At 46.4% G+C, this 22592-nt stretch overlaps 1 protein-coding gene across 1 annotated transcript in view; it reads right to left on the reverse strand.

Annotated features, from left to right (window-relative positions):
* LOC130111478 (protein kinase C-binding protein NELL1-like) overlaps positions 1–22592 on the reverse strand; it is a 429520-nt gene that overhangs the window by 239972 nt on the left and 166956 nt on the right. Inside the window, exon 5 of the mRNA XM_056278686.1 lies at positions 18920–19016. Within this exon, the coding sequence (XP_056134661.1) occupies positions 18920–19016 (97 nt within the window). The remainder of the gene's footprint in view (positions 1–18919; positions 19017–22592) is intronic.

The raw sequence follows: 22592 nt of genomic DNA on the forward strand, positions 1-22592 counted from the left end.
GTACATGTATCCATGTATCCATGCATCCATTCATTACAAAAACTAAAAATTCACATCAATAGCCAATCTAACTCTTTTCTGGAAAACACACATTTTACCAAATACATGACTTTCCCTGTCTAAAGTATGGTCCTATAGCGTGCCTGTCAATCATTCTTAATAACACACACACACACACACACACACACACACACACACACACACACACACACACACTACAGAAATCAGTTCACCATTTCAAAGAATTGGCTAGTGAAAAGAGGCATTATAGGGACATTAGGATTATTTACTTGAATCACAACTGTTATTGACTCCCTTCAGCCAAGTTGGATACATGTATCCAACTTGTGAAATCTAAATAAAATGCTTTTGACTAGGCTAGCCTCTGGACAACAGTGATATCTATTTTATAGCTTCTACTTTCAAAGCTTTGAGGAGAATAATCTTGCAACATAGATTTAAAGCAACACATACACACACACCAAGAAAAACACAAACACACACACACACACACGTGTGCGTGTGGCAGCGGACAGTGAGGACGAGATTGTCTGATTCAGAGAGAATGAAAGTGGAGGTGCAGATCAGTGATGTCTGTCCCAGTGCTGTAATATAGGAGTCCTGACCACACATCACTGTCAATGATCAGCAGGTAATTCTGCCCAAGGTCATAAAATCTCTCTCTCTTTCTCTCTGATACACACACACTAGGGCTGTCACTTTAAGAAAAAAACATATTCGATATTCGTGGCAGAATTGTACCCATATTCGAATTTGGATTTGAATTTCCACGTAAAAAACGGTCTTTAAAATGGCAAGACTAAAAATAACCTGTAATTTATTGACCAGTAATTATTTTGATCATGCGTTTTACCATTTGTATCCACAAGAGGGGACAAGCAGACAGACAACATATTTCGGTCGAAATAATTAGTGAAGTTTAATGCAAATTATGAAGTCAAATGTTGCCATATTTTCAAAAACAATTACCACAGAGTATGCTTCTCAAAAAAGTAATAATAATGTCAATAATCCTCACGGCAATTGGGCTGCATTCAGCGCTGCCATGGCAATGTAACGTAGGCTACTAACAGAACGTGGCCTATAAGTAGCCTAGGCAAGCCCACCAAACTAAATAACTAAAATAAATAATAATAGTAATAATAAAATAAAAAATAGTGGGTTATGTGGCCTTTGTAAATACGATTATACATAGCCTACACATAGGCCTAACTGGACTGGGAGGCTACCCATTATTCACCAGGAATATCAACTGGTTAACGTGTTCAGTGTCAAGAGCGGAGCGCTTTTTGTTAACAATATTCCCAGCTGTGGAAAAGACTCGCTCAGAACGCACTGATGTCCCGGGAACACTCAGCTACTTTCTTGCTAGCTGTGCCAGGTGGAGATATTTTGCGCTACCCAGCGTCTTCCACCATGGAAGAGGATTGCTGTCTGCTGGCATCGTTGTCTCTCTTCGGCAGGACCACATCTCTTGGTGCAGTACATTTTCTCGGTCGTCTCTCGTCTCGCCCCTTCCCTTGTATGTTTCTCCAAACAGATCGCCCATTGCCGTCAGGGCCGTTTTTCGTGCATGAGTGTCTGAGCTTAACGAATGCTCATCTGTCCCACTTTCAAATCTCACGGCCATTTCTTCTTTAATGTTTGCGTGCACTTGGTCCTTCTGTTCCTCTGATAAATGCATTAAACTATGAAAGCGGGGATCCAGGTATGCTGCTTTATTCAATAACATGAATGTTGCTTGATTATTTTTTTCATAACGCTTCCTCAAATCTGTGTCGATCTTTGCGGTCATTTCCCTCAAGCTGGGCATTGCATTAGGAATGGGTGAGCCAAGTTGACACAGTAGTAGTACATGCTGTAAAGACAATACAGCAGAAGCTGAGGGATATTTGTTAGTTGACAAAGCCTCAGTCGCAATCTTGAACGGTCTAAGTATTTCACGCATCTGTTCGACCATGGACCATTCAGTTGTGGTTAGTTCGAGATTTGACCATTTTTTCTCAAATATTACAGCTGCAACAGCTGCCTGTTGTTCCGATGCCCTGCAGATCATTTCATATGTACTGTAACGTGCATGGATAAGAAGACACGCTGGCCGCTGGCTGGCGGGTCTGACCCTTTAGTCGAGCAGTTAACGATGCCTCCTGCGGTGCGGGCGATACGGGTTCTCTTCTCGGCCGCGGCAGTTCCTGTGGTTGCGTTGTCCCCCCGAATTCGCTACATTGGTGTCAGAAGTGGGATGGAGCGACCGTAAGGCCATCGGAAGCGTAGGCGCCCTGAGGCGTGAAGGAGCTGATATGCTATAGGTTGGTCGTGGAACTATGGTATGCTAGTTCACGCTCACATAGTTTGCATATTACCTTGTCCTTGTTTTCAGTCTTTCCATTTACAGTCCAAAAACCAAAGTGTTTCCAAATCGCACTCCTAAGATTCTCTGGAGTGACGATCTTTCTGGTGTGCTGATCATCGGGCTCGTTGTCGGCAGCACCAAATTCCTCCATTTTCTCGTTTTCTGGCTGCAGCCTAGGCCTACGTTTCCGCTCCATGGACTTATGGGTAATGGACTTATGGGTAATTAGAGCTGGAATTCTTGCCGTAGCCTACTTTCGGCATTTTTGACATTGATTAATTAATAATTTTTAAAGTACAATCAATGTATTTATTTATTTAATTAATTCGAATTTCCCCATTTACGTTCGAATCTCGTGTTTTTATGCAAATTCGAAATTAAATTCGATATTCGAATATAATGTGACAGCAGTAACACACACACACACACGCATACACACATACACACACAAACACAATCTATTCACGCCTCTTCCAGTTTGTACGACAAGTATCTATGTAAAAGGCATTTTTCAGTGATAAGGCCTGTCTCATGGTCGATGATTTATGCTGATGTGTGAGTGTGTATTATAAGGCAAAGTCTCATTCTATATCTCCAAGTTTTGATTCAAAACTAAAAAGATGTGTTTTACACACACATACACACACACACACACACAAAATAAATAAATAAAACACCATCTTTATTGTTGCTAATATTATCGTTGGTTCAATGGCTGGTTGCTGTTCACTGTCATAATTCACTGATAGCTTGCTTTTTATTTGATTTGGTTTTTTATCCCACCTATGGTTTTTAAATTATTTTTTATTATTGTTTTCTACCTTTTTTGTTTCGTTAAACATTTACAACTTTGTTTTGAAAAGTGCCTTATAAATAAAGTTATTATCAATTATTATTATTATTGTTATTTGGCTTGCACATTGCCTTGGGGCAACGACTGCTTGGATTCACATTGATTTACTGTTTTGGAGGTGTTTATGTGATAATTCCCTCTCAGTTTGATCATGCATGACATGACCTTTCAGTGTTACAGCAGGGTTTGATGACCCAGAGGGCTCACACACTAACTCCACCAAAACTAATTAATAACCCACAGTTGAGGAGAGAGAGAGAGAGAGAGAGAGAGAGAGAGAGAGAGAGAGAGAGAGAGAGAGAGAGAGAGAGAGAGAGAGAGAGAGAGAGAGAGAGAGAGAGCGAGAGAGAGAGAAAGGTGACAGATCAATGAATCAGATAAACTCCAAGCTGAAAGATGTTATATGAAACCTGTTATATGAAATATGTTACTTTGCCTTTGACCTCGTTATCATTGCATTACATTATTCATTTGAGTCTTGCATCATCGTCCATGCTTAAACAGCTCAGGCTCAGCGTTATTGTCCTGTTGATGTGCAAAACATTGAGTTTCTCAGGTTCCAAAGAGCCCTGCAGTGCGTCCCCTAACGAGTCAGCACTGCCTGCACAATGGCTGCCGGAAAGAGATTATTTATTGCAGCTGCTCCCTCACATTGCGAGGAGATGGGAAGCAACTCCGGCAGCAGTGAAGGCACAATGTGTTTTATTTAAAAATCTGGTTAGCTCGACTTATCATTACTGCACTCCTGGTCTCGGGTCTTGCTGCTCAGGATAAGTTAGTACCTGAGATACATATACTTTATTTTAAATATTTTTTCCCCTTCTCTGTCTCTGTCTAGCTCTCTTTCTATTTCTGTGTAATGATAGGTTCATAGATCTGGGCTTGGAGCTCTTGGCTGTTTTTCTCTTCCTCATTCCTCAGCTCTTTATTCTTTTTTTGGTTACTCCTCCTGCACTTCTCTCCTCTATGCTTTCCACATGAGAGGAGTGTATGTAGGCTCTCTTTACCCCTTTGTCTTTAGCAGGTTAGTGTCAAGCAATTTCTAAAGCGCATCAATAGCAATATAAAATGAAAATGAACAGTATATTTATATTATGTTTGGCCACATACCTGATGTCTTTCTCAAAGTAACTCATCACACTGATTGACTCATGCTGACTGTCAAGTGCCTATGCATGCATATGCACGCATTTTTTTTGTATGCATGGATATGCACGCAATTTTTTGCACGCATATGCACGCAACTTCACGTGCGTGCATTCTCTCTCCATAGAGAGGCTCGGTGCCCAAACAGTGCTCGCCGCTGCAGCAGGAAACCAGGTGGGAGGGAGGGTAGACGGCATTGCCCGGGAGCACCAAACTTTCCGACCTGATATTTTGATTCAAACGATATCTGTTCAACAGGGCAGGCTGTGCAAAAACAGGAATTTAAAAATTAAAAAAAAAAGAAAAAGGCCACTTTTTTTCTCTAGGAGGCCAAACGGCAGGCACTCAAGCCAACCTTGAGGTCTTTCTATGCATGTGCCTTCCCTCCTTCCTTCCTTTTTTTGTCATATGTACTACAGCGTTCAGCCGTGCAGTGCAGCAAATTATACTTCCTCCAGTGCTCTGTGGCTCTATCTCTGCCAAACGACACCTTCCACACCTCATGTTGGTGTGCCCCCCCCTCCCCACACACCTCAGACTGCCCATGTCAAAACCTTCAGAGATCTCCTTCTTCTTCTTCGTGGAAAAACTCCATTGTCTTAACATTCCCACAGTCAGATCTGTGCTGAAAATCACAGAATGACGGTGGTGACTGAAACACACCAGCTTGTGTGACATGAAGCCATGAACAAAACTTCTCTCTCTCTCTCTCTCTCTCTCTCTCTCTCTCTCTCTCTCTCTCTCTCTCTCTCTCTCTCTCTCTCTCTCTCTCTCTCTCTCTCTCTCTCTCTCTCTCTCTCTCTCTCTCTCTCTCTCTCTCTCTCTCTCTCTCTCTCTCTCTCTCTCTCTCTCTCTCTCTCACCTAACCATTATCAATCTGTCTCCCCCTTGTTCACGCAAACACAAACCCACTTCCCAGTGAAGAAGTCAACAAACACTCTCATGCAATCAGTATCCAAACACTACTTCTTTTTAGATTCACTACTAGAACTACACATTTTTTAAAACATACATCTACTCTGAATAAAAAGCCAACAATTAAATTTAATAAATGCAATAAATGTGTTAACTAAAAGTCATTTCATACATATGTGTGAACAGGCATGGATAACCGTTTTGTGGGTAAAAAAAGTTTTAAATTGAATAGACCCAGGGCATCCCAGTGGCTCAGCAAGATAAACACATAAAATGTGTGTTCTGTTCTAAGGGTATGTCCTCCCTTTCACTCTTTACCCTACATTTCCTGTCAAATAAAGGCTAAAATTACAAACAACAACAAAAAACATTCATAATCTAAACAAAAGTTTTAAATACACCCTCTTTGGTGCTATTTATAAAGTTATCAATGGGAACAGCAGTTCATCCCTGACTAAGTGAGAGAGAGACAGACAGACAGAGACAGACAGAGGGACAGAAAGAGAGAGAAAGAGAGAGAGAGTATCTTTGTTCATGCTTCATGTCACGCAAGCTGGTGTGTTTCAGTCACCATCTGTGATTCTACGATTTTCAGCCTAGATCTGACTGCAGGAATGTTAAGACGATAGGAGCTTTTCGTCAGGAAGAAGAAGGCGCTCTCTGAAGGTTTGGCATGGGCAGTCTACCAGCTGTGGTGTGGTAGGACCGTTATTACAAGTTCAGTGGATGGGGCACAAGAACTCAACCACTAGTCCTTCCTGAAGATGCTGAAAATGAGAGGACGCTGTCATGTATGTCGCCACTTCTCAATCTGAATCAACTTGTGCTTCTGTTTGTGCTTTTCACTGCTTGTGCTTTTCACTGCAAATAAAAATTGTGGTGGACTGTTTCTGCCAATTCCTATCTCATCTCAACATTTTCCAGTACTGTGTTTCTAACATATCCAAAGGAGTTGAATCAAGTGCAACTGGACTTGGTATATATCCGTGAAGACGTTTTGCCTCTCATCCAAGAGGCTTCCTCAATTCGTGCCTTTCTGACTAGACGAAGTCTCATCACCAGCCAGTCAGACTAGCTTCGTCTAGTCAGAAAGGCACGAACTGTGGAAGCCTCTTGGATGAGAGGCAAAACGTCTTCACGGACATATACCAAGTCCAGTTGCACTTGATTCAACTCCTTTGGATAAGCATGACCTGGATGGATGAGAACATTCACAGACATGTGTTTCTAACAGTTTTATGGTTGTACACCAGCAGCTCTGTGCACTCACCTACTCCGCCGACCAGCTGTTAGCCTGCTAGCAATCCACTGGCGTACTCAATAAACTGTGGATTATCCACTCTGGTACACCCCAACCAGACTCTTCTCTGCCACGATTTCAGGACTATCCCTGACCTCTCTTTTGGACCTGTCATCCTGCTCTGGCTTCACTATTGCACCACTCCCGACTTCATTAGTTAGCTGGTGCTCCTCTGTTGCTGAAATGGTGCTCATAAAATACTTCACACCAGAACTCCCGAACCTCAGCCGCCGTGTCACTCCAAACTACCTAGCAAACATTCCATCCCTCAAACACTTGCATCACCCCCACTATGTCCACAGGGCCTTCTGATCTAACTTTGTTTACTCAGATTATACTGTAGCGACCGGGGGAGGCGGTTGCTCTGACTGTCAGTGGTTCTGCACTGGGGGAGCACAATGGCTGATGGGACTATTGACGTTAGATTTTAAATTGTGTTTTAATGATGTGTTTATGTTTCGGTTATTGTTGCGTTGTTTGTGTGGGGGTTCGACTCGGACTAAGTAGAAGACCATTTATTGACTGACTGACTGACCTCAGGACTGTGACTTAGACTGATGTCGCCAGTTGTGACATGGAGGGGACATCATTGTATTGTCAGTTCTGGTCTGTTCTGGCCTGTGTAAATTAAAGAGCAGTCCTGGGGTCGTGCCGTGTATGGGTCACGGGAGTTGCGATTAAAGTGATCTCTGCCTCTCAACTCATTCTTCCACGCCGGCTCGCCACATGGGTGTCAGAGGTAGGATTGAGCTAAGAATGGAGAAGGAGATCAACAGACTGGAGCGGGACATTGAGCAGACCTGTTGGCGCTTGGAAAACTTGGTGTGGCAAAAGACGGCGCCCACAAGAGATGAAAGTTTTCCGGCCCTTGGCTCCAGTGCACTGTAGCTCCACCACTCCATGGAGGCCAGGAGTACCAGCGCCGGGGAGCGCATTCTGCCCACTGCTACTGATCATTTCCTAGAGGCCAGGAGGAGTACTGCACATAGAACACCAGCCAAGCTACCCAAGCACAATGTGATAACACAGCTAGATCCATACCTCTTGCAAGTCCAATTAGCAGCATGGTACAACGGATGGAGCAACGAGAAAGCTGCCATCCACCTGGCTCTGGTGTTGGAAGGAAAGGCTTTGCAGGTGCTCCTCGACCTAGCCCCAGCGGAGCAGCGGGACCTCTAAGCCCTGACCATGGCCCTGGAGAGGTGATTCAGGCAACGACTCTTCACTGACCAGAGCAGGGAGCAGCTAGCCACCCACCGCTGCCAAGAGGGATAGAGCCAGGGTACCTTCGCTGCAGATGTGCAGCTACACGCCCAACACAGTTACCCGTAGTTCAACGCAGCCGCTCAAGAGGAGCAGGCCCCCCTTTCCTGCGGGGAAACATGCTGGAGGGGTTGCGTCAGCATGTTCGCCTCGCCATGTCCCAGTCCCTCAGCGAGGCTCTCTGTGAAGTTAAATGGGCCAAGGTGGTACTCTCCATGAGGCTTACTCAGCAGAAGGCTGCAGCTCTTCGACCGCATGTCAAGTTGGCGAACAACGACGAAGAGGTAGAAGAGGTCTACTAAGTTCAGCTTCCACCACAGCATTCTCGGCGATGGCCTTGATCATCCAGGTGACATCCATTCCGGCTGACTGACCGCTGTTACCAGTGTGACGAGCATGGTCACACAGCCTGTGACTGCCCAGCACTGGTGCTGAAAGCCAAAGTCATCCGGCCAGCAGGGCAATGATGGCGGAGTGGCCTAGTGAGGGGACCAACCATCCAGTCTCCAGCCCCCCTCAAGGCCGATACAAGCTGGTTGGCCGCCTAAGTCCCACCAAAGGATTGTATCTGAACTGCCAACTCGACGGTCGATCCTGCTGGGCTCTGGTAGACACAGGATCTACCATTCCCTGGCGCGACCTGGCATCCTCCCCGGCACTACCAGCCCACTCTCAGTGGTATGGTCGCCAGCGAGCGCCCAGCTGATAACAGTGACAGGAGGGAAGGCTGGCATAAGAGGGAAGAAGTCACTGCGAGTCCGGGCTGGAGACCAGGAGCTGGCGCACAAGTTCTGGCTTGCACAGCAGTTTTGACTTAGTTATCCTTTTAGCTTATAAGTACATTCCTTGGTAACTTCCTGTTTGCAGTTTTAATAGTATTGTGTGAGGTTTGATAGAGTTTTACATAAGTGTCCAGTTTCTGGGCAATAAGCCTATTTTTAGTGTACCTGTTTGGCCAATTGGGTGTTAAGTGGCCAGGGTGTGGCCTGCACTCATAGCAGACAATTAGCAATCAGTCTTCTTTAAATCACTGCTGCTACTTGGAAGCGTCAGCTTCCAAGCGTCAGGCAAACAAGCCTAGGTTGAATGAAGGCTCAAGTGAACAAAGGCAATACGCCACTTTTTCAAGCCAAGACTTTGTCAAGCACGGACTGCTCTTTTTAGATCCAGTCAGTCATCTGTATTTTGTGTACTTAGTATAGACTATGTGTTTCCTTCGCATTCTTGTCCTTTCCTCTTCCCGGGGCTGCCATAGACGTTGGGTCACTCCTAGGCGCTGTGACCCTACCAATCTCATCTATCCCACTCTCTCCACTCACGTTGAGCAAGTGGTGACGGGAGGGCTCTGGAATTGCCAGTCTGCGGTGCCGAAAGCTGAGTTTATCTCAGGCTATGCATCCTTGCTCTCCCTCAACTTTCTTGCTCTAACTGAGACCTAGATCATGCCAGAAAACACTACCACACCCACAGCTCTCTCTGATGTGCACTCTTTTTCTCACACTCCCAGAGCTGGGAGGCAGGGTGGTGGTACTGGCCTGCTAATCTCCCTGAAATGGAAATACTCTCTTGTTTTCATTCCAGTTTTCTCCGCCCTCTTTTGAATTTCATGCTGTTACTGTCTCTTGTCCAGTCAAACTCACCATCGTGGTTGTGTACCGCCCACCAGGCTTCCTTGGTGAGTTTCTGGAGGAGTTTGACACACTTGTCTCGCACTTCCCTCTTGATGACTCTGCACTTGTCCTTCTCGGTGACTTCAACATCCACACTAACAAGCTAGATCCTCTTCTCTCTTTCCTTTCCTCTTTTGACCTTCACCTATCACCCTCTCCTCCGACCCACAAGGCCGGCAAGCAGCTGGACCTTATCTTTACTAGACACTGTCCTATTTCCAATCTCTCTGTTACTGCCCTACAGCTCTCTGACCAATATTTCTTGTCTTACTCTCTCTCCCTCTCTTCACTCCCCTCAGCCCCTTCCCCTACCCACATGGTTTCCACCTGTAGACACCTCCGCTCTCTCTCTGCCACTGATCTTTTTTCCTCTGTTACCTCTATCCTCCCTATAATTGAATCTTTCTCTCTCCTACCCCCTGACGCTGCTACTGATCTTCTTCTCTCTACCCTCTCCTCTTCTCTGGACAATCTCTGTCCCCTCACCTACAAGGCCTGCACGCCCAACTCCACCTGCCCCTTGGCTGACCGACTCAGTACGTACTAACAGACGGAGCCTGAGAGTGGCAGAGCGCAAATGGAGAAAAGGCAAACTCCCAGAGGTCTTCTCAACTTCCAGTCTCTTCTTTCCACTTTCTCCTCCTCCCTTTCTGCTGCTAAGGCTGCCTTCTATTGCCCTAAAATCCTATCCTCTGCCTCTAATCCTAATAAACTCTTTGAAATCTTCTCTACACTTCTTCAACCCCCACCTCCTCCTACTTCCTCCCTTCTCCCTGATGACTTTGCTAACTTCTTTGACAAGAAGGTAAACGACATCAGATCCTCCTTTTCTCACCACCCGGTTAGTGCTGCTTGCACTATCCCACCCTCTGAACCCTCCCTCACCTCTCTACGTCCCATCCTATCCCACCTCGCTCCCCTCTCCCCTGACGAGGTCCTCAACCTCATCACATCCAGTCGCCCCACCACATGCTCCCTTGAATCGGTCCCCTCCCCTCTTCTTCAGTCTATAACACCTGAACTCCTTCCCTATCTAACCCACCTCATCAACACCTCCCTCCAGGCAGGATGCTTTCCATCTGCCTTCAAGACTGCTAGAGTAACCCCCTTTCTCAAGAAACCATCATTTAACCCCTCTGACGTCAAAAACTACAGACCACTTTCCCTTCTACCCTTTCTATCCAAAACTTTCGAACGTGCTGTCTTTAACCAACTTTCTTTATACCTCCACCAGAACAACCTCCTGGACCCCAACCAGTCTGGGTTCAGGGTGGGTCACTCGACAGAGACAGCCGTCCTTGCAGTGACAAAATCGCTGCACTCTGCGAGAGCAAATTCTCTCTCCTCTGTCCTGATACTCCTGGACCTGTCAGCTGCGTTCAACACAGTGAACCACCAGATCCTCCTCTCTACCCTCAAGGGGCTGGGTGTCACAGGCTCTGCACTCTCAATGTTTGCAACCTACCTGACGGGTCGCTCCTACCAGGTGACATGGAGGGGATCTGTGTCGGAGCCTCACAGACTGACTACGGGCGTTCCAAAGGGTTCGGTTCTGGGTCCTCCACTTTTCTCCCTGTACACAACATTCCTGGGTTCTATTATTTGCTCGCATGGCTTCTCTTACCATTGTTATGCTGATGACACACAGCTGATATTATCCTTTCCCCCTCTGACACACAAGTAGAGACACGCATTGCTGCGTGCTTGACTGACATCTTGGAGTGGATGGCGACACACCACCTGAAGCTCAATCTGGACAAGACAGAACTGATGTTCCTCCCGGGGAAAGGTTGCCCGCACCAAGACCTGGCCATCACCATTGACAACACCGTGGTTATGCCAACTCGGACTGTGAGGAATCTGGGTGTGATCCTGGATGACCAACTGTCGTTTCCTGAAAACGTTGCATCAGTTTCGCACTCCTGCAGATTTCTCCTCTATAACATCAGGAGGATTCGCCTATTCCTCACCGACGAGATGGCACAGGTGCTCATCCAGGCTCTGGTCATCTCCCAGCTGGACTACGGCAACTCCCTCCTTGCTGGCGCCCCAGCACTGGCTCCCAGTAGCTGCTCGCATCCAGTTTAAGACTCTGGTGCTAGCCTACAGGGCAGTGAAAGGAACAGCTCCTTCTTATCTCCAGGCCATGGTCAAGCCCTACACCCCTCCCAAACCACTTCGCTCTGCTGCCTTGGGACACCTGGTTGCCCCGTCGCTCAGAGACCCTTGCTGCCGATCGACCCGGTCACAGTTCTTTTCTGTCCTGGCCCCACAGTGGTGGAATGAACTCCCCACTGATGTCAGGACAGCGGAGTCGCTGCCCATCTTTCAGCGCAGGTTGAAAACTCACCTCTTTAAGAACTACTACCCTGTTACTTGTTCTTAGCACTTATTGTATTCACTCATTTAAAAAAAAATCTCTTTCTTGCACTTTTACTTAAGCACTGGTTTTGCTCTTAGATGCTTGTTTAGATGCACTTATGACCTCTGATGACTAGTAGTTCTCCTGATTTCCCATGTTAAATGCACTTATTGTAAGTCGCTTTGGATAAAAGCGTCGGCTAAATTACTGTAATGTAATGCAAACATCCAAGATCCATGCATCATCAGCCTGGACCTGTTGACCCACTGGGGAGCCTGTGTTGATGTGTTGGAGGCAAATATCACCCTCAGCATGAAGACCATGATACTCTGGTCTGGCCAGGGGAGGAACAGGCTGAGGGACCGGCGAGCCAGTCACCGAGCAGCCGCCGCTCAGCAGGCACAGAGCCCCAGTGCGTCATTGGAGTGCCGCTGCTGCCAGTGGCGGGAGGAACAGGGCCAGAAGACACTGATGGTGGTGGCCATTCAGACTGCCAGCAACGAGGAGAGGCGTTTCCTGTTGACCACGCAGCAACTGAAGCAGCAGCAGGAGGCAGACATGGCCCTGGTGCTGGTGAGGGGCTGGCTGGAGATGGAGTGGTGCCCCGAGTGGACAAGTGGTGTCAGCGCTGGGGCCCGAGGTAAAGGCCAACCACTCTCAATGGGGCAACTTCAAGCTCCACAACAGGTTGGCGTACCAGAAATGGCAAGCTCCCGGACAAGGGAACGGCCTCCTGCAGCTATTGGTACCCGTGTGCTCCGTCCCCTGGTTCTCCAGATGGTCCATGACTCTGTGGGAGCGGGACACTATGGGAATGCCAATACCCTCCACCACCTCAGGGGGGATTTCTACTGGCCAGGCTGTTGACGAGACGTGGAGCTGCATGTGCACTGCGGCGACTCCTGCACCGGCCGGGCCCATGCCAGCTCCGGAGTGCGGCAGAAGTGGGTCTATGACACACAGTGCTTTGAGCGGTCTGTTCACCAGTGGCGACACCCTGGACTTTTGGGGGACTATGCATTGGGTGATGGGGTCATTGGGGACAACTGACCCATCAGGTGGAGGGTATGTAGTGATCGGGGGAGGCGGCTGCTCTGACTGTCAGTGGTTCTGCGCTGAAGGATTGCAATGCCTGACGGGACTGTTGATGTTAGATTTTAAATTGTGTTTTAATGATGTTGTGGTTATTGTTGTGTTGTTTGTTTGGGGGTTCGGGTAGGACTAAGTGGAAGACCGTTTACTGACTGACAGATCTTAGGACCGTGACTTAGACTGATGTCACCAGTTGTGGACATCGTTGTGTTGTTGTCAGTTCTGGTCTGTTCTGGCCTGTGTAAAATAAAGAGCACTCTCGAGGTCATGTGTTATATAGGGCATGGGAGTTGCAATTAAAAAGAGATCTCTGCCTCTCGACTCATTCTTCCACGTCGGCTCACCACAATACTATTCCATCTGTTCTGTCTGACAGGCGTTCTATCAAAATGCAACACTGAAGTAATCACAACAAACCACATGTCCACACTGCCAATCTGAGGCCCCTGCTCTGTGTTGACAGTGTCGCTCCTCCCACATCGCATGCGTCAGCATCTATAAAGAACATTGCAACATTCATGCTACTGAACACTCGCTCCCTAAACAATAAAGCATTATTCATCCATGACATCATCATGGACAGAAAAGTTTACTTTCTATGCTTACTGGAGACATGGCAAAATCAGCAGGACTTTGTGACACTTAATCAAGCCACCCCTCCTGGCTATGTGTACATACAGAAACCTTGCTCCATGGGTCATGGTGATGGGTTGGCTGTTATACATCAACCTTACATCCTGGTTAAAGAACTTCCAATACTCAATGTCTCCTCATTTGAGTGAGTTGCTTTCACACTGGCTGGGTCAACACAGCTCCAGATCCCTGGAAATGTGGCAAGGCATTCAGTCTATCACATACTACAAAAGCTCCAATAACAGTCCCACTGTCCATGATGCCTCCCTGCCAGATGAGCTAAATCATTTCTACGCCCACTTCGACAAGGACAATATTGACCCAGCCACAAAAATCCCCAGCCATCCAGAAAACCAGGTGCTCATTCTATCAATCACTGAGGTCAGAGAATCACTGCACAGAGTGAACACACGGGAGGCCACCGGACTGGATGGCATACCTGGTCGGGTCCTCCAGGAATCCTCTGACCAGCTGGCTGAGGTCTTCACAACTATATTTAACCTCTCACTGTCCCAAACCATAGTCCCAACATGCTTTAAGACCACCTATATCATTCCTGTCCCCAAGAAATCAACACCCACATGTCTGAATGACTACCAACCCATAGCACTCACCCCCATTAGTCATGAAGTGCTTTGAGAGACTGGTTCTGGCTCACATCAAAAACACTATCCCCGACCATATTCAACCCACATCAGTTCACCTACCATCCCAAAAGGTCTACGGAGGATGCATTTGCCACCGCCCTGCACTTTGCTCTGACTCACCTTGAACTTAACAACACATACATCCAGATGCTGTTCATAGATTACAGCTCTGCCTTCAACACTATCATCCCGGCCAAACCAACCACCAAACTCTTCTCCCTTGGCCTCAACCCCTCCCTCTGTAACTGGACCCTGGACTTCCTGACCAACAGACCTCAGTCTGTTAGGTTAGGTGACCACACCTCCTCCACCCTGATCCTCAGCACAGGTACCCCTCAAGGTTGTGTTCTGAGCCCCCTCCTTTTCTCCCTCTTTACCCACAACTGCCTGCCTACTCATCCTTCAAATGTAATAGTTAAGTTTGCGGATGATACCACAGTCATTAGCCCTACCTCTAACAATGATGAGACGGCCTACAGGAACGAGATTCAGCACCTCACATCATGGTGTACTACCAACAATCTTTCTCAATGTGCAGGAGACGAAGGAGCTGATTGTGGACTTCAGGAGATCTAGAAGCTGCAGCCACTCCCCCATACACATCAATGGGGTGGTAGTGGAGCGTGTCTCCAGCTTTATATTCATTTTAGTCCACATCAACAAGGAACTCTCCTGGACATCAAACACCCAGGCCCTTGTGAAAAAGGCTCAACAATGCCTGCATTTCCTGAGAAGGCTGAGGAGCGCCCGTCTATCCCCCAAAATTCTCACCAACTTCTACCACTACACCATAGAGAGCATCCTCACCAGCTGCATCTCAGTGTGGTATGGAAACTGCACATCAGTAAACCAGAAAGTTCCGCAACGGGTCGTCAAGGTGGCCCAGCATATCACCAGTACCCAGCTCCCAGCCATAAAAGACATTTATCACAAACGCTGCCTTCGAAGGGGTCTCAGCATCAGCAGAGATCCTGTTAGGGTTTGTGGAAGACCCCAAGCGCACAACACCATGCAGAGATGGGATTAGCCGAAACGGGCGTACTTTATTACTTGCTCATACAACGGGCAAACAAGAGGCAATGAGCGACTAAGAAAAACAGGAAGTCCACGAAAAAACTCACGGGGAAATCCAAACTGGGAACACGGCAGGATACTTCCACAGGGAAACTTCACAAAGAAAACAGGAAACCAAGGGCTGAGATAAACTCAGAGAGAAATGCACCGGGAGGGAAGAGTAACCACTCCTGCGAGGAAGTTACGGCACGAACTGACAACGGGCGCTGGGAGACCAGCAAATTTAAGCCCAGCCCTGACGACTAAGCCCGGCCCTGACGAGCTGATTGGCTGCCGGCGCGGGGTGGGCGGGCCACGGCGTGGGGGTGGGCGAGCCGTAACAGATCCCCCCCCCAACCATGGACTGTTCTCCCCCCTGCATTCTGGGAGGCGCTACAAGAGCCTCAGAGCCCGCACTACCAGGTTCAAAAACAGCCTCTTTCCCCAAGCTGTTGCCCACCTGAACCTGGCTACCCACTGAATGTCTGTGGATATTTTTAAATATTTTTGTACTCGTGCTCTTTTTTAACTTATTTTTAGCTCTTGGCCTTTCTCTGTGTATATCTTATATTGTGTTTGCTGTGTTTGTCTATGTCTGCCTTGCACTGTTGGGTGAAGTCGCTGCCCTTATTTCATTTTTAACATGTGCCTGCACATTGTTTTTAATGACAATAAATTGAATTGAATTGAAAGGGGTCTTTGTCTCCCACCCCCCTAAAGCCTCCACTACCTTAATGTCTGAGCTATCTGAGCTACTCACCTCTGTCTGCTCCATGTCTCCATCTACATTCCTGCTAGGTGACTTCAATATCCATGTGGACTCCGGAAGCTGTACATTTGCCACTGAATTCCTGTACTTCTGGACTGTTTTAACATCACACAGTATGTTAAAGGGCCCATCCATGCCAAAGGTCACACGCTGGATCTGGTGCGCTCTACTGGTACAACTCCCTCCTATCTGCTGTGTCTAAACCTGGCTGTATCTGACTATCATGCCATTCACTTTACTGTTCCTGTTCCCCTGCCCAGGCAGCGCACAAAACATACCATCACGTTCAGGAACATCAAGACAGTGAGTTCACCAGCCCTGATTAACATGATAGCAACCCATATGGCCTCAGATCTCCCCCGACACCATGGTAGATGGCCTGGTACATTACAAAACAGCCTTATTCTTCAGCCTTGACTCTGTTACCCCCCTCAAAACCCAGACTGTCTCATCCTCCCGTCTTGCCCCCTGGTTCACCACCAAACTTTGCACCATGAAGGCCACTGGCCATCAACTGGAGAGGCTCTATAAAAGGTCTGGCCTCACTGTCCACCTCAAGGCCTTTAAAGATCATGTAAAGACCTATAAGAAGCTCTCTCCCAGACCAAGATAAAATATTACCCCACTCTCATTGGCAACCAGCAAAATCACCCTAGAATGCTGTTCTCCACCATGAAACAGCTACTGCACCCCCTCGTTAACCTCCAGCCCTCAGGTGTCCCCAGCTTCTGCTCCAATTCCTGGACTTCTTCCAGGCCAAAGTGGATTCTATCCACCAGGAGTTTCTGGTGCCTCCCCCTTCCCCTCCACATGCACCTCAGCCATAGGGCACTGTTCCCCCTGCTACATGCCTGCCTCAGTACTGCCTCTCTTCATCTCCCCTGTGGATGCTCCTCAAGTTGCTAAGTTGGTCACCATGGCCAAGGCCCCCACCTGTTCTCTGTACCTCATGCCCACAGCCCTGTTCAAGGTATGTCTACCTACCCTGTGCCCCATCATGGTGGATATCATCAACTCTTCTCTAGAATCTAATACGGTACCTTTCAGCTTCAAAATGGCCGCAGTCACCCCTATCCAAAAAAAGCCAGGTCTGGACACGGATGATCTCACAAACTACTGGCTGATTTCCAGCCTTCCTTTTCTCAATACAATCCTGGAAAGAGCAGTTGCTCCCCAACTCCATTAGCACATGTCTAACCACGAGCTCTATAAATCCCACCAATCTGACTTCAGAGCACACGACAGCATGGAGACCGACCCTTATCAAAATCATCAATGACCTCCTCAGTGCTGCTGATTCCGGCCACATCAGTATTTCATCCTCCTGGGCCTCTCTGCAGCCTTTGACACCATCCTCCTCCTCAACCGCTTATCTGAATACCTAGGCCTCACCAGCGCAGCTCTCTGCTCATTCCAGTCATATCTCTCCAACAAGAAACAGTTTGTTACCATCAGAGATACCAGTTCCACCCCGGCCCCAGTCAACCAAGGCATGCTCCAAAGCTTTGTTCTTGGACAACTCCTCTTTACCATCTACTTGCTCCCCCTTGGTCAGGTCATCTGCCACCATGGTTTAAACTTCCACTTATGCTGATGACACACAGCTATATTTCAGCACTAACCCATCCATTCAGCTCCCCCCACAATCTCTTGTCAACTGCTTGCACCAAATAAAAATCTGGATGTCATCAATTCTATTCAAGCTTAATAACAATAAGACAGAGAGCATGGTTGTGGCTCCTAATGTGCTGCTCTGGAAGTTTGGAGATCTTCTCCTTGATGTGCATGGCTGCTCTATCTGCCCATCCCCAGAAGTCCACAACCTGGGTGTCATTCTGGAATCTGTGGTCTGCAGACACGAGTCTGGTTTCCATCCCCCACATCATCCTGCAGACTTCTGGGGACAGAGCCTTCGGTGTGGCAGCCCCCATCCTTAGGAAATTCTCTCCCAGCAGAGACCCGCAACACTGCCTCTTTGGACACTTTTAAAAAACTTCTGAAAAGTCAACTGTTCACCAAGGTCTATGGTCTCCAGTCACTTCTATCATCCCCGACAATCTTTGCTATTTTCATTTTCTGTTCTTGTATTACTTGTTTTATCTGCTCGACTATATGTAAAGCATCATTGGGTCCCTTGAAAGGGGCTATATACATTTAAGTTGTTGTTGTTGTTGTGTGTGTGGGGGGGGGGGCACCACCATGAGATGTGGAAGGTGTCATTTGGCAGACATAGAGCCAGAGCACTGGAGGAGGAATAATTTGCTGCACTACACGGCTGAACTATATAGTAAATATGACCAGAAAAAAAGGAAGGAAGGAAGGAAGGAAGGAAGGAAGGAAGGAAGGAAGGAAGGAAGGAAGGAAGGAAGGAAGGAAGGAAGGAAGGAAGGAAGGAAGGAAGGAAGGAAGTCAAGCTATAGCATAGCAGCTGGAAAGAAATGAGGGAACATCTAGATTATGTGGATGTCATCCACCCATATCCCTTCCCTGCTGTGAGTGTAGCACAGGATTGAGGAAAATGAGTGGTGATTAAAAATCAACAAGATTTTAATGGATTTGGGATTAAGCATGGTGAAGCGTGTGCTGAGCTTTTGGCAGCTTCTCTGTAAACCCTTGGTCCCTTCTTCCCGGTCTTCTGCTGCATTTCCCGCCTGGCTTCACTACCCCCCCTCCCTCCCATCCCACTGCCTTCCCTCTGCTCACAGCCTGCTGCAAACCCGGGCAATTACATTACACAAGACAGCCTTGAATCTTAAGAATGTTGGACTGCGTGGGGAGCTGGTGTGTGTGTGTGTGTGTGTGTGTGTGTGTGTGTGTGAGCATGTCAGCTGCAGTATCTTACCTTGAAAAGGCCGTGTTTGTGGCTGTGCTGACCTAGCCACACTCCACTGCCCGGGGTAAGCTCCATCTGGGGGGGGTCGATCACCCGTTCGTAAATCCTGCCAACAGCAATCAAATAAAAGAGACAATGTTGTGTTATGATAACAACATGGACACGCTCAGACAGGGAAAAAAACACAAAACTACAAATGTGCGTGCACACACACACACACACGACAAACACACACAGACAAGCAAAATCACATGTACACTCACAAACACATACACACCCACTCAATCAAAAACACTCATGCATGCACACACACATGATCCACAACACAATGTTCTCAATCATAACTTCTCTGTACTTCTGTTTGTGAGGACCCCTCATTGACTATACTCATTCCCTAGTCCTGACTAACTATAACCAACAACACTACATGTCTAACCTTCATCTTTACCCTAACTTTAACCTAATCCTAATTTTAGCCCTAAACTCAAATCCTAGCCCTAAAATAATCCCTTGAAAAAGGGAGAACCAGCCAAAATGTCCCTTACATTGCAAAAAAGTCCCAACTCTGAAGGTCAAACCTGGTCCCCTCAAAGATTAAAGTATAAGTACACATACACCAACACACATAAAGGGGTTTCTCTGGTTGGTCTGAACACTGACGGAGTATGGATGAATTCCAGATAGGGGGGAGAAGAGGAGGAAAAGCATGGCAGAAGCTGCTCTCTTCAAGCACAACAGTCAGTCCTGCCCCGTAGCTCTCTAACATGGCACTGATAGCTGGACGGGGGCTGTGGGCTGGATTAACGGCCTGTCTCCTGACACTGACACAAACAGGCTTTGGCATTATCAAGGCAAACATCCTCAGTGTCGTCCAGACCCATTTTCCCTGCACTAAGGTGGGCTAAACTGTGAAGCTTCCCTATCTTATGTCCAGCATAACCAGCAGCCAAAGGGGGAGGGGAAAAAAAGAAGACTGAGGACAAAAAGTATGCCGTGGGATTTTTCCCCAAGAAGCTATTTCAACTTTCAATTGATGTATGTTGTGGGAAGGAACGGGCACTCTATAATGGAAGGAGAAAATCTTTTTGAAGATATTTCAGTATGAAGTTAAAAGCACACAGATCAACGTGTACCAACAGTTCTTGCAGGTTAGCTCAGACACAGTCCAGACTGGAATCGTGTCCAAAGGTATGCTCAAACATACATACTGGTTGTACAAGTAATGTCTATGACATATAGAATTGATCTATTTCACATAAAACATTGATGCATTTTTTTAATCTCTATTTTTGTCTTTTCAAGTGCCTGTAAATAGTTTTGGTAGTATTTTGGTATTTCAGTAGCATGATCCAATAGGTTTTTTCGTTTGTTTGTTTTTTTGCTTTGTCTTTTATTTTGCCCACCTTTGTGATGACATTATGCTCAGCAACCCATACTCTCTTCTGTCAGCATGCTCTAAGCAGACAACACAGAAAACAGTCAGTCGGAGGACAGACTGTTTTCTGTGCTCTCATTTTGACATTGTTAAACTTGTTACTACCAAGTAAAAGTACAGAAATCTTTCAGATAAGATGTAAATAGGGCCTTTGCTGTATGTTTGGTTTATCTGTGTCAAGCAAATGACAAATTCTTTTCTTTTTTTGGGGGGGGGTTGTGAGTACTGCACTCTGTTTAGTTATACTAGAGTAAGATATGCCAGGAATACATTGGATGCCTTAACACTAGAACGGCTGGAATTTCACTCCTACCTGAAATGACCATGGGCCGTCAAAATGACAGCTGGTTTTGAAACTCTATATTCTGTCACGATAAATACCCAATTGAAATATTAATGCATTGCATGTATGTCTGTTAAGAAACGACTGACACCAAAATTAACGTTTTAACAACTTTAATACTATTTTTTCAAACATTTTAAAATCACCACTGTCCAACACCTGTAATTACTGCAACGCCACGGTGGTAGTCAATGGTGCATCTTAAACGGTGTCTGTAACCAGACATGTTGGCAATTATCAAAAATCAAGTTTAGACTATTACTCTGCACTGGAGAATGCTCGTGTGTTTCTAGGACAGAGCAATGAACTTCACGAAGGAAATGATGAAACCAACTCACATCATAAACCTTGACATGAAGCATACGATCACGCGCAAATTACGAGCCGTCATTTTGACTGCTCATGGTCGTTTTAGGTAGATCTTATAACTTTTTTTGTGCAATTTATCTAAAACTCATTTTAATGCAAATATATGCAATTTTAGGAGCAGTCAGGGAGCGGCAGGTCTCTTATCTTTTTTTTCTCACAAAGTTATTAAACTTTGAAAATCCAAAACCATCACAATGACGGCCTTGGTTATTCTAGTTTAAAGGCCGATTGTAACTTCAATTTGGCCATGATGACTGACTTTTAAGATTGTGATGAGTCTGCACTGGTCTGTGCAAAATAGACCGGTCACCATGGACAAACGGCATGTTATCTTGTAATGTGTGGGTCTCGCTTCCTGACTGAGCCTCAGACCAGTCAGGGCCATTGTGATAATATCAAAGATTTTGATTTTTACAACTGGAATCTGGACAAGTCAAAGCTCATCAGCAAGTGTAACTGCTATGACTGCAGTCAGAACCAGGGCGCTCATCTATGACTGCAATCCGCTAAAGTTAGTCGTTAAATGTGTGATGCCAAGTCTTTTCCCAATCAATTAGGACTTTCAAAAGTCTTTAAGCGTATTTCCGACTTAAGCTAACTTGGCGATACGGTGACCTCTCTCTTGCAGCAGATGTGATAAGAGCAAATATCGCATGTTCATCTGTTGTAATCTTTTTCCAGTCTGTTCTGTCATGGCCGCTCCCAGTTCCAGACACTCCAGCCCTGTTTTCTGCATCTCCTACCTAGCCTTTACTCTGACACCCCCCCAGTCCTGAATCCTGACCAGTTTTCCTCAGTTACCCGCTTGCCCCAAGGCTGTTGTTGATTATTCAATTAAGTTTCAGCGTATTTAAGTTTGGCTGTTTAGTTTGTTGTCAAGGCATATAATGTCTGTACCGGGTCACTGTCATGTGTGTTGCTGATACCCTCATGTTTCCTACCAGTAAATCTTTTGTTTCACCTGTTACCATATCTAGATTTGGGTCCTCAATTCCTGCCATCTAGGTGACATGTTCAGTTTAATCTTTAGAGTGAATTAATCTCATGAGCACTTCCTTGCTTAATACAAAGATCACAGTACCTTTGTTATATGAAAAATTAATATTAAAAGTTTGGTGGTTTTCATTATCAACAAGAAGGAACTTGCAGTGCATGATATTCATCTTTAAGGCTCCATGAGCAAAGCTCCCTCAACGTCTCACATCTTTGACATACAAATCCAGTTACAGCGATGTCAGATCTCAAGATTGGTTAGATTTAGATACTCCACTCATATATACTGATCTCAGTTCAATGGGTTTTCCATTACTATACATCTTATAAATGGAATGAACACACGCATACTGATCTCAGTTCAATGGGTTTTCTATTACTATACGTCTTATAAATGGAATGAACAGCAAAAGGTTTTAAAACTAGAACGTATTACCTGTTTTTAGCACACACGGATGTTTTCAATGGGTGCGCTCCATTTAGTCTTGCTGACATGCTGCATATTGTGTAAGGATATGGAAATCCACTTAAATGAAGTGCAG

The sequence above is a fragment of the Lampris incognitus genome, chromosome 4, assembly GCF_029633865.1.
Source record: "Lampris incognitus isolate fLamInc1 chromosome 4, fLamInc1.hap2, whole genome shotgun sequence".
Classification (NCBI taxonomy): domain Eukaryota; kingdom Metazoa; phylum Chordata; class Actinopteri; order Lampriformes; family Lampridae; genus Lampris; species Lampris incognitus.